An 18,747-nucleotide genomic window follows, 5' to 3' on the forward strand; every position below is an offset into this window, starting at 1 on the left:
TGGGTGAAGCGGGCCCCATCAGGCAGCTGTTAACAGGGAGCGGTGGGTGGCTTAGACCAGGGTGGCGGCGGGGACTCAACAGATTCAGGAAACGTTCTGGAGGAAGAAGCAAGAGGATTTGCCAATGGACTGGATTTGGAGAGTGAAAACAAGTGAAATAAAAAATAGCCTCTAGGCTTGGGCCTTGGACAACCAGGTGAATGGTGATCGTGCCTGCGGCAACGGCAAAGAGCAGGAGAGCAGGACTGAGGGAGCCTGAGAATTCTGTTCGGGGTGATGAGGCCCAGGAACCTGTCCCAGTCCACACAGAGAGGTCCAGTGACCCTGGAACCTGTCCCAGTCCACACAGAGATCTTGAGTGGCCGGTGGGCCCACAAACCCTGAGTTCTGAGTGGAGGCCAGAGCTACACGGGTAGGTGCTGCCGTATCTAGGTGGCATTTTAAGGTGATCAGAACATAGAAGGCCATCCTGGGAGAGCGTGTGGAAGGGCCCAGCACTCTCAGCTGGGAGACTGAGGAAGGAAGGCCGAGAGAGAGCAGGGAACCAGGAGAGTGTGCGGCTGTGACAGCCAGCCAAGGAAGTCCACGGGCTGCTGAGAGCCCAGGGCAGGGGGCCCCGCACCATGTAGCTACATGGGGGTCTCCAGTAATTCTTTCAAGAGCAGCTGGGGGTGTGCGGGAGGCTGACCAGATGGTTAAACAAGGAAACAGTCCCTGAGGAAAGGGCAGCTCTTTCGAGCGCCTTGTGGGAAACAGAGCCAGGTACTGCGCATGTGTGTGTGGCGGGGGGACGTGGCGTCTCCTGGGGGTTCTGCTTTAGAAGTCAAAGTGAGAGAGGGAGTAGAGCGCAGAGGTTACAGCAGTTCCTTCTCATTTGTGGTTTTGCCTTCCAAGGTTTCACTTTTTAAGGTTTCAGCTACCTGCAGTCAACTGAGGTCTGAAAATATTAAATGAGAAGTTCTGGAAATAAACAATGTGTAAGTTTTAAATCAGGTATCACTCTGAGTAGCGTGATGAGATCGCATGCCATCCCACTCAGTCCTGCCCAGGAAGTGAATCCTGTCTGTGTCCAGCGGATCCACACCATATAAGCCATGTGCCCGTCGGTCACTTTATAGCTGTCTAGGTTCGCAGATCGACTGTGGCAGTACAGCGGGGCTTGTGTTCAGGTCACCCTGATTTTACTCAATAATGCCCTCGAGGCACAAGAGGAGTGATGCTGGCATACTGTTATAATTCTTCTATTTTATTATTAGTTACTGTTAATCTCTTCCTGTGCCTAATTTATAAATTCAACTTTATCATAGATATGCATACATAGGAAAACACAGTGTATATGACGTTTAGGTACTAGCCGAGGTTTCAGGCAACCACTTGGGGGTCCTGGAACATATCCCCCAAGGAGAAGGGGAAACTACTGTACAGGCACAGACTCTGAAGCCACAAGGCCTGGGTTTGAATCCCAGCTCTACCATTTAACAGCTGTGTGACTTTGAGCAGATGTCTCAGGCTCCCTATACCTCAATCTCCTTATATGTAAAATGGAGATAATAACAATACCTTCCTCACAGGAGAATTATGAGGAGTAAATTAGATCATCTGTGTAAAATCTCTGTGTCAACCTCCAGCACAACAGTTTGCTGCTCTTGCTGTCACTGCTGACGATGGGGTGATAGTGGCATCTGTGTGCTGGTGGGAGTGTGCACTGAGGAGTGAGGTGTGGCTGCTGTGCATGTCCTAGGAAGGAGAGGGCTAGTGGGATCCAGAGGACAAGCTGGGGCTGGCTGGGTGGGCTTTGCTAGGAACAAAGACCCTTCATCTGTGGTAGCAGAAGAAGAGATAGAGGGTCAGGAACAAAAGCAGAGGCTGGTCTTTTTGGTGGTGGACAGATGAAGGATCTCTTTCTTAATGAGGCAAGTCATCAGCTCGGGTGTGAAGAGAGGCTGTGGTGCACAGGGCTCTGAGCTGACAGCAGCTATGAGTCGTCATGGAGAATAAAAACCATAAGCGTATTAAAACAATGCACTGGTTCTCCATGTTGTTTGGAGGCTCCATCTGAGATTGATTGCTATGATATCTAGCTCAAACTAGCTAGGAAGGAGACGTCCATCTCCTCAGCCTGGTCTCCAGTGTGGGTTCTGGCACAGAGAAGATGGAATGTTGGCTTTTACCTGGGCTCGCAGGAGTGGGAGAGACAAAGGGGTAAGGGAGTTTGCAGAGGAACACCTGTAACATTGGCCTGGAACCTACCTGGAGGATGAATTGTGATGTGGGGCTAGAGAAGAGGGGAGATGGTGGTGGGAGGGCATTAGGGCTAGTAGCTTAGAGGTCTCCAGACAACTGACAAACTGCAGGAGTGGGGAGGCACAGAGTGGAAACAAGAAGAAAGGGTTGTCTAATAGGAGGCTTTTAAAGTCGAGACTGTGAGAGGGATGGATACCTGTGAAGAAGTCAAGGGTACGACCATGGGAGAGGCTGGATGAGGAGGGAGTAGGGAAGACCTTTCACAGATCACAGTTTGAGCACGGAAAGGTCAGGGGTTAGGCAGCTGCTGAATTCACAAAGAGTGATGGCAGGAGCTGCAGAAGACAGACAGGAGCCCAGGTCTAAGGGGTATGACAGGGTGGCACTCACAGCCAATGACAACAAGACAGGCAGGGCATGGCAGAGTCTGCAGGCAAGCCTGGCAGGTGAGCTGGAGGACCGCAGGAGGAGAGAGGAGCAACATGGAGTCCAGGAGCCCCAAGCTCCAGGCCTTGAGCTCTTCCCTTGGCAGAAGGGTCCCAGGGACAGGCAGGTATGAGGGCCAGAAGGCGCAGAGAGGGGTGGGTGTGGCACCCGGGACTTTGGCCACCACAGTGTAAGAGTTTGGGTAGACAAAGACATCAGACTAGGGAATGCTTAAAGTGGAATGGGGTTGAAAGTCCAAACAGTAATAGACCCAGGAGACTTGATTTAGACGCCCACATGCTTAACTTACGTGCACACAGAGAGGGGAAACCAGCCACCCTCCAGAAGGGGAAAGGCAGAAACCACAGACTCCCCAGCGAACCACCATGAAAGCGTTGTGATTTGCACCAATGCCGAATTCCTATCTCTTTGCCTTCTCTTTGCCATTTGGTTGCAAGTCAAGCAGTTCATCATAAAACAGAAGCAGCTTCTTTTGGAAAAGACTCTGTGGCTGGAGAACAGCCCATCCATCCAGCAATGAGACGCCGCATAAGGACGTTAGAAAGATACCTACCTCTTTCTGACAGCCGACTGATTAAAAGGCAACAGAAAATGGCTGTTTTGTGAGAGACCAAACTGGTGGGCGCCAGGAACGTACTCCAGAGCTGCATCCACCACACACTGTTCCTGTAAGAGACACACAGGAACACTCAGCCGCCAGCCGCAGCCCGAACCCCACTGCCCCACGTGTGTTCTGCCATGAAGAGCCATCTCCGAAGCAATCCCATCAGAACAGCAACAACCACCAATGCTTGTTGGTGCTCACTCCATCTTCTGTTTAAATGATGCACTTGCCGGCCCTTTATCCCCCTGAAGAAGGCACTTAGAGCCTCTGTCTTTCACCTTAATCCCACTCAACTTCATATGGACACTGAAGTTCATACGGACACTGAAGTCTCTCCTATGAATTTTCATCAGGCTTAAGGGGCAAAGGCCTTGCTGTCTTCCTAGGCCCCTGTTATGACCTGAGGCTCTGGGAATGGCCCTGAGGATGCAGCCGCTGAGATCAGCTGCGGTCCAGCACTGGAAAACTGGAGGTGCCCACAGGTGACATGCTTTGCAGGGCCTCAGAGTGTAAACCTGTGAACCGAGGTCCACATTGACAGGGCAAGGTGCAGACAAGAGGAACCAGGTGGGAAGGGCACCTGAACCCCCATGCAACCATCTGTGGGCTGCCCTGACACTGCCCAAGTCACGGGGGTCCCAGCTGCTGTTTTCTGACTCAGCCTAGGCAGATGCTGCCAAGAAAACTGCCCTGAATGCAAAGCCTGGCCCTGCTCAGAAGGTCCTGCTCTCGAATGCTTCTGCCATCTTCTAAATTATTAGAGCGCACACTTTACACCAGGGCAACAGAGAAAGCAGAAGGGGGAGAAAATGAAAAATAACAATGGCTGCCATTCAAACTATTTGGCCAGAACTGGCTTTTCCTGAATGAATGGAATCTTTTTTTTCTTTAAAGCAACAAATATGTGCACGATGGCTTTACATGAAGTACTTATTTTCATGCTTTCCCGGCTAAATGTAAATTGATCGTGAGTCCTTATAGAAGCTCTGCGAGAAGCATATTCTACATCAGCCCGATGCGCGGCCTGGGTGCTGGGGCCAACAATCCATGAATTGGGCCGTGACATCCGAGTTGCATGGGGCACGCTTTCCCACCCTGTCCCCGCTCTGATTTTTAGCACAGCTCCAGCTCCAGCTCCAGCTCCAGGTTTCAGAGCACCTTTACAGCAAGGCCCCATGTTAACTCCCTCTGTCCTGGGCCCTCCTTTGCTGACTGGACCTGACTGATAGTAAAGGAAGCCGCTCCTACTGGAAAAGCCCGGGGGTCTGGCAAGAGCTCGCTGTCCTCTGCATCGGGAGCCGGCTTAGGCCTTTCTGACAGCCAGCAGGCGTCCAAGTCAACTTGCTCATGGCCAACTGCACTGTTGAAATCCAAAAGTCTAGGTAGAAACAAGAGAGTGTTTTCAAAATTAGGCTATCACAAACCAGTCCATGAACTCAAGTCATCTGATAACTGTACAATGAAAATCAATTAAAAACCATGTATATGTTTCTCTTAGAGTAACCAAAGTGCCAATCCTTCACTGTGACTCGGAGTCCAGACATGCTGTCTTAGATATGTCTTGTCTGATGCTTCCGCTTGCAGTGGCACCCAGCCTAATGTATCCCCATGTTAGACCCTGGCCATTCCTGAGCACCCCCCAGGTCGGCTCTGATGCTGTCACCTCCTCCTGCAGCCTTGACTGGATTGCTGCAGGGACACATTTTTGTCTCTAGTTCCCAAGCGCTGCACGGTGACCTCCATGAAACACTGACTTCTCATTTACATGCTTCCCCTCGCCAGGAGGTCATGGGTTACGCTTGTCACATGCACCATCACTCTGCAGCTCCTGTGCTGTGTCCTGCGCCCACACAGGTCCCCCTGGCCCTTTCCCAGGCACAGCTGGGAACTTCACAGAAACGTTTCTGCTCTACTGAGTTCACAACCCCATGACTTTCAGGAGCATGAAGATACCTCATGAATGAATGAATGAACAGACAACTAGCGGAATAAACATAAACATGTACAAAAATCTAAACCAGAGCTCTGACATTATGATTGTATTGAAACCCAACACTAGGTTTTACTCTTGAAAATTCCAGGGAGTCCGAAGAGGTAATTTCACAGAGAAGAAGACACTGTGACCATGAAAGATCCAAGTCCTTGTTCAAGGTCACTAGGCACGTCAGTGACCCAGCCAGGAGGGAGATTCAATTTCCTGATGCCCAGGGCACTTCCAGGTTCTCCTGGGCAGATGCTGGTCCCAGAGCACAGCTTGTCTCCCATCAGCACCCTGTCCAGAGGCAGAGGGTGAGCAAGGAGGAATGAACTGCTCGTGGGCACATGTCAGTTCTTTTCTTCATCCTGACTCCAAACAGGGAATGGAGGCTTCCAGTTCTTAATTATACAGTGATTGTTTTAGGAGAAGCCATTAACAACCTGAAGCTGCTAGTAGTCCCGTAGTCAACAGCTCCTTCAAAGCAACGCTCTCAAGACAGCAAGAGACTTACATCACAAAATCCCTATGTTCCTCCAAATGCATGTCAAAAACATATTTAAATCCCAGCTCTTTATGGACAGTCACAGAGAGCTAATGTTCAGCGATGGTTTTTAAAGTATGATGACCAGATCTATTTAACATTCTAATCCACTAAAATCCATTTGGGGGGCCTTTCATGATAGAATAATGGGGTTCACTCATTATTCAGGAACTTGCAAAATTTTCAATCTCAAACAGTAAAATTAGATTTCAGATTAATGTTAGCACTCACCATGAAAGATCAGAAAGTGCAAGAACATGCAGAGAGCAGGTACACTTACCCCAAATTAAAGATCAGGTCTTTGATACAACCATGGAACGATCTTCTCGTTGTGAGCAGTGATGTCCCCTCTCCCTCTGGAATTCCCCCGACGTACAGATTGGACATATTTATCGTCCTGCTTTCTACTAATGGGCCCAACTTCATTTCCACAGGATTGTTCTCATCCAACTGGACAGTGATAATTCTAAAAGTCCAACAGAGAAAATAAATGAAAAGCTTTAAACATAATGAAATAATAATTCCCACAAGTTCTCACTGAAAATAAACGTTCCCTAAAGGTGTATTTTAACAAGATGCTGTCTGTGAATAAAAAGGTGAATCTTGAAAATTAAAACTCAAATTGAACATTTTCAGAAATGAATGGAATGTTATTAAATATCCATTGAATGAGATTGCTTTTGGAGAGGTTTTCTTTTCTTTTTTTTTTTTTTAACCTCTTTACCTATGATGAAAATGCCCAGTGTGCTTTTAAAGCTTTCAGTCTACAGTTTTGGAGGGAAATATACAGGAATGTTGATATAATACTATTTACTAATACTGTAGTACTATTTGCCACAGAATCAATCCAGTGTAAAGACAATTTACGCTGGGCCCCAGTAAACGGCAGAGTTAAAGTTGTTTAATTATAAAAATTCTACAAGTATCTTATTAGAAAGCAGATGAAACTGGTTCCCAGGAAGCAATCCTAGCAAGGTTCTAGAATTATTTGGATGCGGATGACCCCAGTCATCTAGCCACCCAGGGCACCACCACAAGGTTCCTTCCACATTCCCTCTAAGCTCACCACACCCTTATTACACACTGCCTTGCCGCGTACAACTACCTCCGATTCCTGACCAAGGAGATGGAATGTGCTTGTCCGTCGCTGCATGTACCCGTGGGAGCGTGCAGGAGAGCTTTCCTCAGGCCTGTGCCATCCCCAGGATTGACATGTACCTCAATGTTGCCTCCAATCAGCATGATGGAAAAGAAGGGCTGGGGAGGTTGCATAGAGAATTTCCCGACAAAACACATTACTATATGATTTAGAAAACTTTCGTCTTATGAAGATAATGTGAGAAGATTAACATCAAGTGAGTAGAGCAATTCCTTAAGAATCTCATCAGCTGTCACAATGTTAAATTTTGTATGTTACTTTCTAATCTCTGTTCATATAATTTATATTCCGCATTATGCTATTATCACTGAAGATGTCAAAGATTTCCATTTCTGCATTGCCTCATACTTATTGTTTATTGCTACATTAGATACCAACAAGTAGGTATATTGTAATTTGTCTTTTTATCCATGAAACTTAAAGTAGTTTCCAACTTTTTATTACCATACATATGAATATTTAATTGTTTTGCCTGTGATGTTGTTTCTAACATTATGAAAAGTAGAATTAAACATTTGAAGGATGTGAAAATATTTAAAGCTTTTAATTTTTTTTAGACATTGATAAAAGGTAGTTTATACACCAGAAGGATTGGAATGTGAGCATCTCACAACACTCTTGCTAGCAATGGCTAATATCATTCCTTTTTGCTGACTTAGTAAGCACACTTTGATTTGAAAGTAACCTTACTAAGACTAATGGAGAAAAGTTTGGCAGTTCCTCAAAAGTTAAACATAGAATTACCATATAACCAGTGATTCCACTCCCAAATACATACACAGAAGAACTGAAGACAGGGACTCAAACAAATGCTTATCCACCTATGTTCATAGCAGCATTTATTCATAACAGCTAAAAGGCAGAAATGCCCCAAAGTTTATCCATGAAGTAACTGATGAACAAACTGTGGTATGTACATACAGTGGAATGTTACTCAGCTGTAAAAAGGAATGAAGCACTGATCCATGCTGCAATGGGGATGAACTTCAAAGAAATGCTAAGTGAAAGATGCAAGACCCAATATGATTCCATTTGTACGAAATATTCAGAATGGGTAAATCCATCTATAGAGACGGAAAGCAAATTGGTGGTTGCCAGGGGTGGGGAGAGAGGAGAATGGGGAGTGACTAATTAATGGCACAGGCTTTTATTTTGAGTGATGAAAATGTTTGCAATCAGATAGAAAGGTGGCCTCGTAACATTGTGCACGCACTAAATGCTGCTGAATTGTTCACTTTGAAATGGTTGATTTTAGGTTATATAAATTTCAGCTCAATTAAAAAAAAAAGAGAGAGAGATCAATGGATCTCATCAACCAGTCTTAGCCACTGTTAGCCCTTCCCCAAGTATATCATGACATGTTTGGGTTCTGCAAACTGGTGTTCCAGTCCTGACTCTGACTCATACCAGCGGTGTGACCTTGAGCAGGTTTGCCAGGCTCTCTGAACACATTTCTTCCTCAGCAAAATGTAGCAGCATTCCCCTGGCAGCAAGGTTGTGATAATTACACAGCAATGTCTGTAAATTACCTTGCAGAGTACAAGATAGCATTCTATAGATTTTAGCTGCATGAACTCCACTTGATTAAGACAGTGTGCTAACATTCTGTAAAGTCTCTTCAAATCATGTGATAGATACAAATTTGAGCAGAGGATGGGGGAAATATCACTCATGCTCTTGAAATGGAATATAAATAAGAAAAATGGTTGTCATTTCTCTTCTGTCCCCCTGTTAGTTTACTGTGCTTATTACAGGCCACATTTCTCTTGCTGCTCCTTTCAATCCTATAATAGATAAAGAAAATCTTGCTTCATCCAGCAGTAGACTGAAGACCTCAACAGGATTTAAGGACTGCTGTTTTAGCCTTGGAATGAAGAGAAATGACCACAACATGGGGAAGAAAACTCAGTATATGCTTTCTGAATGAGTTTTTAGAAAATTAGAGGTAGACAGCAAATAACTTTTTCCTCAGTCACTAGACAAGGAAGATGGATTACGTAATATAAGAAATCATTGATTCATAAGGGGACGACATTCAGCAATAATAACTTTTACTTTTTGAAAATGCACATCCATAAGCAACCAGGAACACAGCGACAATAAATGTTTATGAGTCCGTCATTTTCCATTCACTGTTTCCCGAAGTCGTTTCCTGAGATTGGGGCTCAGGAGCACCTACTCACCACGTGTGACTCCTCACGATCACCCTGCTTCTCTGCATCCCCACCGAGGGCAGCCAGGATGATGCCACTGCTGTTCTTGGTGGCAAATGTTACCAGCCATTCCGATTCTGGTGACAAAGACTTGGGTGGCAATTCAATGTAGCCGCCTTTCAAGAAGCTAACGCTCCGGATGGGCTGGTCACAGAGGAGATGAAACGGCACGGTGAGTTCCCAGCTGCGGCCAAACCTGCCGTGGGGAGGACACGACTGGTCTCCCCATCATCTCTTTCCTATCCCCACTGGTAGGATGTTGATAAATCAATGAACACTTAAGGAAACTCATGTGAATATTAATAACAATGTTTCCTACCTCCAGTAAGCAGCCTTTTCTCACTCCGTAGGAATTTCTGAGTAAGTCAAAGGTTGATCTGGATATTTCCAGGTTCTTGATGCAGCCCACAAAGCTTTTGGTGGTGACACCTCTCCTGTAGGGAAGGGCATGAGAACAACCACAAAATTTGGATTTCTAAATTCCATTTTTGAATGAAGGAATACAAAGCCACTGGGCAAGGCACAGTGACTCACGCCTGTAATCCCAGCACTTTGGGAGGCTGAGGTGGGAGGATCACCTGAGCCCATGAGTCTGAGACAAGTCTGGGCTACATAGTGAGACCCTGTCTCTACAAAAAATAAAAAATTAGCCAGTCATGGTAGCATGCACTTGCAGTCCCAGAGACCAAGGCAGGAGGATTGCTTGAGCCCAGGAGTTTGAGGCTGCAATGAGCCATGATTGTTCCACTGCACTCCAGCCTGGGTGACAGAGCAAGATCCTGCCCTCCCCAAAAAAAGAAGAAGGAAAAAAAAAACCCTATACTTCTGGAAAACCTGTTTCCATGTGCTACTCTGCAGAAATCTCTTGGCCTCCCTCTAAGAACAATTTTGATAGTGAGAACTTCAGATCAAACAAGTACTCTCCTACTCTCCTCAGGCCTAGAGAAAGGGATCAAACTTAGTGAGTTTGGCTACTTGGATGGCTACCTACAGAAAACACAGGCCAATTATAAGAAAGACAGTGCACAGTGCATTGCAGCACACCAATTATAATCCAGTCTCCATGTAGAGCAGAAAGTTTGCTTCCCATGGGGACCAGTGCAGGTAATGCATTTCCCAGGATGTGACTGCTAAAAAAGGAAGTCATTGGCTGTTGTTTACATTGCATATCCATGAACTTTGTCCTAAAGGAAGTAACTGCAAGTGGTAAAGTCTGGGACTATCTGAAACTCTATTTCTCAGTGTTCAAGTCAATATCATGTTTTTCTTACCAGAAGTCTCCACACTCCCGGCTAAGGTCAGGCTATAATGTAGTCCAGCTCTCATTTCCAAATTATGGAGACCACTGAACATCTCCCAGCTGCACTCTTCTGTAATAGCTCTTCACAGGATAGCTTTGCAATAACATGGTTTCCTGTTACAGTCATTTTTTTTTCTCATGTTGAACAGTGAGCTATGGACTGTTAAGCAACTACATGATTTTGGACAAATTTCAACCTTTCTGGATCTCAAGTTCTTTTCATATAAATGAGGAGGCTGGCTTTGATGACACCTAAGTCCCTTCTACTGAGAACATCTGTGATATGGGCTTCTATCCTTTCCTGCATTGTCTACACTGGGCCATCTGGGCAAAGTCCAGATGTACTAGGACATAGCTGAGGCTACAGGAACACCCCAGTCCTGGTCCCAGCATGACAGGGCATGAATCTGGGATGGGATCTGGAGACAGCTTCCAGTCCTGGCTCTGTCTTGGCAGGGAGGTAAGACTTAGCAAGTGACAAACTCCACTGAGGTTTAAATGGATTCAATTCTAAGATCAGGAGGTGGCTGTGGTTCCAAACTATGTTCTTTGGGACTTTCCAAGATTCCTGGCAAAGAGAAGAGGCACAGTGGAGAAGTGGCTCTCTCTACAAAAGGCTGCTCATCATAGCAACTGAATTGCTATGAATTGCTCATCATAGCAACAGGATTCTACACAAGAACCTGACCTAAAGACATTGTAGCACTGCTACCAGTGGAACTTGCTAACCACTACGCTGAATGGCCCAGTTTGGACATTTAATGACCCCACTCCCAGCAAGCCGTCTTACCTTAACTATTGGACTTTCCTAAGTGTCTTTTTTTAATGGTGTGAAAGAACCTTAGAGTTTAATTACAAACCAAAATTACAAAACTGAGGACAATGAACCAGCCACACAAAGTTTCTGTAAATCATTAAAGTCATATGACAGCAAGTGGGGTCTCCAAATATTGCATGGTAACAGGATTTAGATGTTCTAAAGGCAATACATATAAAATCACTAATTTTTCTGCAGAAGGTCTGCTTTACTTCTCAAGTCACACGGCATAGAGTACTTTGAATAAATAAAAGCAGATTACAGGTTCAACCGTGTTCCAAAAGATATGGCAGTCTTAATCCTCCTTATGTGTGATTGTGACCTTCATTTGGAAAAAGGGTCTTTGCAGAGGTAATCGAGTTAGGATGAGGTCATTAGGGGAAGTCCTTATCCAATGTGACTGTTGTCCTTATAAAAAGGGGGAATGTGGACACAGGACACAGGCCAAAGAATCCCTGAAGCGACCGGAAGCTAGGAGCATGGGACAGATTCCCTCTCACGGCCCTCAAAAGGAAGCAAGCCCTGCCAACACCTTGTTTTTGGACTTGCAGTCTCTAGAACTGGGAAATAATAAATTTCTGCTGTTTAAGCCACCTGGTTTGTGACACAATCCATTCGCAGCCCTAGCAAGCTAATACGGTTGGAAATCAGGGACGTGAAAATTCTGCAGTTTAATATCATACCTTACAACTCTTGACCTTGGCAATCCACCCACATGAATCGGATCCTTGTCTAGACGGTTGAGGTCGGAAGATGCTCCCGGAGTCTCGCCCTGCTTGGTTTCTTTATTACTGGTGTTAAAGGCATCGTTAACTGCTAGGACTCCTAAAAGGAGAGCACAGACAAGAGATAAGAAAAGGGAAATCCCTTTCCATGTTAAGGTAAAATGCAAACTTCTGGCAACAAAGTTCATTTACAAAGGCATATTCTTCTAGATTCTATGAATTTGATCAGCTAACGTTCTTGGTTATTGAAGGACAAGTGAAAATCCTCTCTATCAAAGTCAATACCCATTGCTAAATGAGAGCAGTATGTGTGTGGAAGAAAATAGAATGGATTTGATTCTTGATTCCAATTTAGCATTTAGTGTTAAATAACACACTTGGAAATCACAGGCAAATACAAGTATAACACTCCTCCAGCAAAATGTGAATCCTGTTGCTTAGTATTCCAAAGACAACACTGGCTTTCAAGTAGACTATCATCCAATACCCAGGAGACCACTGTGGAATAAAGATTGCTGATTTTGACAAGATTTCTATTCTTACGAGGGTGACCGACATCTGGTGAGTCCATCTGTCTCTACCTTGCTTCCGGTTTCGCTGGAAGGCAATTTTGTACCAGGTTCCATTGTTATAACGTCTGTCTGTCAAAAGGGTAAGTGGTCCTGAACCCAGGTCAGTCGTAACCTTCACTCTGCCATGGAACAGCTCGATGGATAAAAAGTCTCTCTGTAAAGAAGAGAACACAGTTCCCCAGGTTATAGCTTTGTCCCAAGTTTCCCTTTCCCTTCCAGTCAGGGATGGCCAAAAGCTTCTAAAGTCAAACTGAGAAAACTGGATCTGGCCCCACAGCCAGAGGTCTATCGGCTATGAAACCAAAAATGTCCACGAAGGCTTTCTAGAACACTACACTAATATAAATGAAACACCATCTGTTGTTACCAAAATCTGCAATTCAGTAAGAGAAATGGAATCTCCTTGTATCTTTTTCATTCAGACTGACAAGGGGCCAGTTCTAAAAAATAAAACCAAAAGATTGAAAGACAGAAATCACCAGCACATGAGATGCAAACAAGAACATGAAATTCCCATGGATGGAATTCAAACAATGTCACTGTGGTCACAGTGAACCCAGAACAAGACATATGATTTAAGTTCAAAATTTAATAACAAATGTTTAATTGACATCTATAAAGACTAGAAGGCTAGTTTCTACTTGCTGTTCTTCTATATTTTTCTAAAGGTTCTACAATGATAATAAATAATTTTAAATGAGGAAATTGTTTAGCACATACGTATATTAATACTAGTATATGCTCATAAAAATTTTATGGCATACATATGTACATATTTAATTAGTAAATCCTCATTAAACATAAACAACCACATAGCAATCTAAATGTGTGTATACAGTAGGGCCTAGGGCCCCATAAAGACTCTTACTATGCCGTATGAACCCAGGTAGAGAAGAAGTCCATTAGGTGAAAAGGTATTAAAAAGCATGATTATCTGAGTCACGGTAGCCGGAAGTGACTTCTCCACGACAGAGTACCCACTCCCGTCAAAATGGAAGGAAGGGTCTTCATTCTGGGAGCTGCAAAGCAGAAGAGATGAAATAGAATCCATTCTTAGGAGGGTAGAAAGAACCAAGAACACACTTACTGAGTTCTCCTTTACAAAGATCACGGTAGAGCTATTAGTTCCATACTTTCGTAACAAGTGTAGATGATAATATTTAAAAATATGCTTTTGCCATGTGACGATGCAAGACAAATGCCCAACTGCTTTATAAGGAAAATAAAGTTAATGTAGGCAGTATTCATTGTGGTAAAAGATATTTCCTGATAGGAGGATAACTGCTATAAATATTTCAGTTTACCAACTGGATTTATTAGTTCTAATCTCCTTTGATGTAACTGTCCTCTCTTAACTCTGGTGTCTTCAGAATAATTTTTACATTGACATTTTCACTCTGCTGATGAGGTTTTAACTAATACCTCAGGGAAACTAGAGTTACGATGGAAAGCAAGTTTGTGCCCATATACCAGAAGCATCACTTCACAAAACAATCACTGACATCCTCAAAAATCTGCAGGATGAACTTAAAGACCCATATCGTACTTAGAGATGAGTACATGGGTTACAACAGGGATATAATATGGCCCAGGGCATTTTCAGGTGAGTGTGTTTCCTGGTCTTCTCCCCCATGACAGCAAAAGGCTGACTTGACTCGCTATTCTATTACAAAGCCATTCATCCGGAACAGATCAGAATCATGTTCCAAAAATAATTTCCTGCAATATCATAAGGCTTGAGAGTGAAATTCGGATGAGGGTGGTTTTGGGGTAAGAATTTGAACTTCTCCCAGTTAGAGGTGTAACAACCAAACTTAGTGCCACATTTCTAAGCAAGGCAGTCTAACCAAACAGTAAAATCATGTCCATGGATGATAAAACAACACAAAATAAAACAAAAAATAGTGCTTTGCGAAACAAGGTTTCAAATGTACAACTACCCGCACTCCTGCTTTTTCAAACATTTCCATCATGCGGTCTCTTTGAGGAATTATAACTTAAAAGAAATGCACTCTGCATGAATTCTTCAACTATGGTTTAATTCTTTAATTTTTAAGCCTTTGGCTTCCTAGCCATATGTTCCATTGTTCTACTTCTTGGCCAACCACAGTGCATGTGCCTGAGGACAGAGATTCTAGAGCTAGACTACCAGGGTTCAAATCCCAGGTCCCCAACATACTAGCTGTGTGAACTTGGAAAACTCACCTAACCTCTCTGTGTGCCCTTTCCTCCATCTATAAAACAGGGATAACCATAAAACCTCTCTGGGAGGGCTGCCCCAGGCAGTTCTTAGAACAGTGCCTGGCACATAGCAGATGTGCTCTGTCATTATTCTGCTGTGTTTGGAGGTCCTCGATGGGCTGGTCCCCATTTCCACCTATGAAAAGCTGAGCCTCAAAGATTCAAGTACCTTGTTCAAGGACACACCCCAAGAAATCACAAAGCCAGGTTTCAAACAAAACTCCAGAAATCTGTCTTGGTCCTCAGTGCATGGCCCTTCCCTCCCCAGAGCCCGTGAGCCCTCCTCTCTCAAGAACATGGGGGCTTTGTCCCTCCCCAGAGCCTGTGAGCCCTCCTCTCTCAAGAAGGTGGGGGCTCTGCTCCTGGGTTCTCTCCCTCAACAGGGCCTGCTGGAGTGAAGTGGCCACGAAGAGGGGGGCCTCAAGTGAAATGATGACTGAACACGACCGAAGACTTGTCCCCATGTCAGTCACTTCCCTGAACTTCTCCCAGAGCCCCTGCCGGTTTCCCCACTATGACCAAAGGCACATGTGCCTCAACAGTCGGCCCAGGTGCCTGTTGCCCAAGTGGGTCCCTGCCTTGGTAAGGGCCCAGGACAAATGAAAGATCGGTTCATCACAGCACTTCATGGACAGCTCTGTTCCAGCCTTGGAAATGCCCCCATTACCCGCAGGTTCAAGTGGGAGCCTGCAATCAGGAGGGCGTCCGCCCTCCCCAGTGCTCAGCCCTGTGAGTCTGGAAGAATCACCAGACCTCCCTAATCCTCCAAGGGCTCCCTCATGAGGTCTGGATAATCCTGAGCTGACCTACTAGCGTGCCCTGCTGCCACCCCGCGAGGGCGTGAGATAACCCTGGCTCGGGCTTGGGATGCTGCTCCTCTAGCTCTGGCCCCTTGCCACAGCCCATGCATTTTCCACTTTCTATACAGGCATTTTCCCCTAGGCCATGAGATGTCTGAGGACACAAACGTGTGATGTATGTGGACACGGCTGGTACCTAGCAGAGGGCCTGGAGCGCAGGTAACTGACTTGTGACAAAGGCCAGCCGCGTAGCCAGCACTCTGTCACAATGTCCACTCGTAAATAACACAAGGATTATGCCTGTTAATTACATAAAGGGCCTTTCCATATTGATTTTGATGAGGACTGTTAGAATCAGTGGTTAATTTTGTAGTATCCTTTGAGAACATAAGAGATTGCTCATAATTACAGAGTGACACCATGTACAAGTATAATAATATATTCAAAGAGGAATAAAAAGGTTTTAATTCATTTACTTGGTAATATAAATCACATTTAAGAGTAAACGGTCAAAAATTTTTTAAAAATTTAGAGGACATCGATGGGCTACACTAGTGATTTAATAATGGCAAATTATACACAAACCGAAAGGAACAAAGAATTATAATCTAAGTCTGCTAAAATGGATTGTTACTAGAATTAGGGTATTAGCTCTTTGAACTAAAGCTTTTGTCTAACCGGAGAAGGGGCGCAGTGGTGGATGTTACCTAAACTGAAGACAGTTCAGTCAATTTACGAACAGACACAAAGCGCCAATCTGTGCCTGCACCAGCAGTTCACAAAATATGTTTTATGAAGCAGAAGAAACTCCAGATGCCCTTTTTTTTTTTTGAGACAGGATCTCACTCTGTCACCAAGGCAGAAGTGCAGGGGCTCAACCGTTCCTCCCACCTCAGCCTCCAGAATGGTGGGGACGACAGGCGCATGCCACCACGCCTGGCTAATCGTTTTCAATCCACCTGCCTTGGCCTCCCAAAGTGCTGGGATTGCAAGCGTGAGCCTCACCCGGAGGTACCTTTTCAAAAAGGGTTCAAGCTCAAGTGAGTGGGAAACGCTGCAACTCTGGCCTCTCCCCAGGACATGGTTACCATACATGTTAGCATATTCATGTTAACTAAAGGCTCTGATAGCCTCACAACCAAGAAACATGCTTATTTTTTTTAACTCAGTGTTTCCCAAACATTTATGATCAGTACACAACACCTATTAATACCCTACACCAAACTAGTATTCTTTACAAACACCTATCTTTGGAAATGTTGGCCAATATAATACAAGAATAGCCAGCGGATTTGTTCAGTCCCCAGAAAAACATATTTAATCAGACCCTAGTTTGGCTGAGCTGATGAGTCAATGTGGTTCTACTACTCAGCTGGGTGGCCAGCCCTCCGTCAAACAGCCAGTCTCAAGTTGGCAGGAGGGGAGCATCTTTGACCCAGTAAAAGGTCCAGGGTGGGTGGAAATCGGTGGCAGGCCAGGTATTTCAAGGGGGACAAAACGTGACCATCTAAAAAGCTGACTTCCTCAACCCAACAAGAAAAGAAGAGCCGGAAATCATTCCATTCATTCGGTGCTGTAGCTCGATCGTCAATGGTTTCAAAGTACCTCTGGAAATGACTGATGAAAACAGAGGTTATTGTCACAGGTGAAGTAGGGAGACTTCTTCATACTAGAAATGTTTAATTTCTGGTAACCATTTCTCTTTCTAACAGTGAGGTTAATGATCTGGGGTCAGTGGAGGGGACAGAGTCTAGGGGTCGGGGTGTTTATCATGTTAGAATTACTAAATTGCTGGAAGAGTTCCTTGCTGGAAACACAGCATAAGAAAAAAGTGACGGATCAGAGAGCCTGAATTCAGGTGCTCATTCCACTGAAGTTCTAGAGCAGAGCGTGTCATTACCTCATGAGGCAACAGCATTTTTTATCATAGTTGCCAATTACAAAGCCATGCTTTTTCATGTGTTTATTGTCAAAAAAAACAAAAAACAAAAACAAAACCATCCTGTGACATTTACCTACAAAGCAAAGTCACATCACTGTAGGAGAGCAGTGGTGAAGACTGGTGAAGTTTCCAGTTTATAAAGCATTTTCACACACATCATGTTGTGTTCATCACTATGATTTATAGAGGTGGGTAAGACAAATACGATAATCGTTTTTCTTTTCTGGAGAAAGAAACCAAACCTCAGTGAGGTGAAGAGACTTATTATCCAAAGTCAGAGAAAAAAAATTTGGCGGGAGACCTGGGCCAGAAGCCTGAGAAACCCAAGACTCCAAAGCCTATATTCTTTTTCAATCCTAAGGCTACAATCACCAAGCCTCCAAGTCTCTGGTCCCAACTTTTTTCTTTTTTCTTTTTCTTTTTTGAGATGGAGTCTTGCTCTGTCACCCATGCTGGAGTGCAGTGGCACGATCTCGGCTCACTGCAGCCTCTGCCTCCTGGGTTCAAGCAATTCTCCTGTCTCAGCCTTCCAAGTAGCTGGAACTACATGCATGTGCCACCATGCCCAGCTAATTTTTGTATTTTTAGTAGAGACAGAGTTTCACCATATTGATCAGGCTGGTATCGAGCTCCTGACCTCAGGTGATCCACCCGCCTCAGCCTCCTAAAGTGCTGGGATCACAGGCATGAGCCACCATGCCCGCCTGGTCCTAACTTTTTAAGGGGAAAAGAGAAGGCTTAAACTATAGGCCTGACAATGACAAAATGAAAAATTCACCCATGAGTTTCTAAATGTGCTGTAAGTTGCTTTAACTGATCTTGTCACTGCTCACTGTTAACTGCAGATATCCATCTGGACAGAGCAGCCCATTAGACAAGAGAAATTATATCAGATGTTACTTTTCTCTAATGGAAAAAGGCAATTTATTGTCTTAATTACTAAAGTGATGGAAAACAGGTTTTATATACCTAAGGGGTTGCAGTCATTTTGTTATAAAATAATGGGTGGGGGGTGAAGATGTTGCACTTGCTAAGGTTAAGTCCTTGAATGCCTTTATATCAATATATGCAGAAAGAAAGATACTCGTTTTTCTCTATTTCCTAATACAGTTTATTTCTGGAATTATAGAACTTGGTCCGGAATTGGGAAGTACTTATCTGTAA

At 44.5% G+C, this 18,747-nt stretch overlaps 1 protein-coding gene and 1 long non-coding RNA gene across 3 annotated transcripts in view; one reads left to right on the top strand and one right to left on the bottom strand.

The window, feature by feature from the left end:
* LAMA1 (laminin subunit alpha 1) overlaps positions 1-18,747 on the bottom strand; it is a 175,128-nt gene that overhangs the window by 9,821 nt on the left and 146,560 nt on the right. The window contains exons 49-57 of one of the 2 annotated variants that reach the window (XM_017864698.1): positions 13,469-13,619; positions 12,610-12,754; positions 11,987-12,128; positions 9,506-9,620; positions 9,157-9,330; positions 6,920-7,071; positions 6,095-6,280; positions 4,514-4,673; positions 3,245-3,357 (exon numbers count right to left, since the gene is read on the bottom strand). In XM_017864698.1, the coding sequence (XP_017720187.1) occupies positions 3,245-3,357; positions 4,514-4,673; positions 6,095-6,280; positions 6,920-7,071; positions 9,157-9,330; positions 9,506-9,620; positions 11,987-12,128; positions 12,610-12,754; positions 13,469-13,619 (1,338 nt within the window). The remainder of the gene's footprint in view (positions 1-3,244; positions 3,358-4,513; positions 4,674-6,094; positions 6,281-6,919; positions 7,072-9,156; positions 9,331-9,505; positions 9,621-11,986; positions 12,129-12,609; positions 12,755-13,468; positions 13,620-18,747) is intronic. The other variant, XM_017864699.1, reaches the window with a different exon arrangement.
* Positions 2,554-5,312, top strand: LOC108523929 (uncharacterized). The gene is made up of 2 exons (XR_001883936.1): positions 2,554-2,797; positions 3,258-5,312. It is a non-coding gene; the product is annotated as an uncharacterized LOC108523929 (long non-coding RNA).

The sequence above is a fragment of the Rhinopithecus bieti genome, unplaced genomic scaffold, assembly GCF_001698545.2.
Source record: "Rhinopithecus bieti isolate Rb0 unplaced genomic scaffold, ASM169854v2 scaffold_73682, whole genome shotgun sequence".
NCBI lineage: Eukaryota > Metazoa > Chordata > Mammalia > Primates > Cercopithecidae > Rhinopithecus > Rhinopithecus bieti.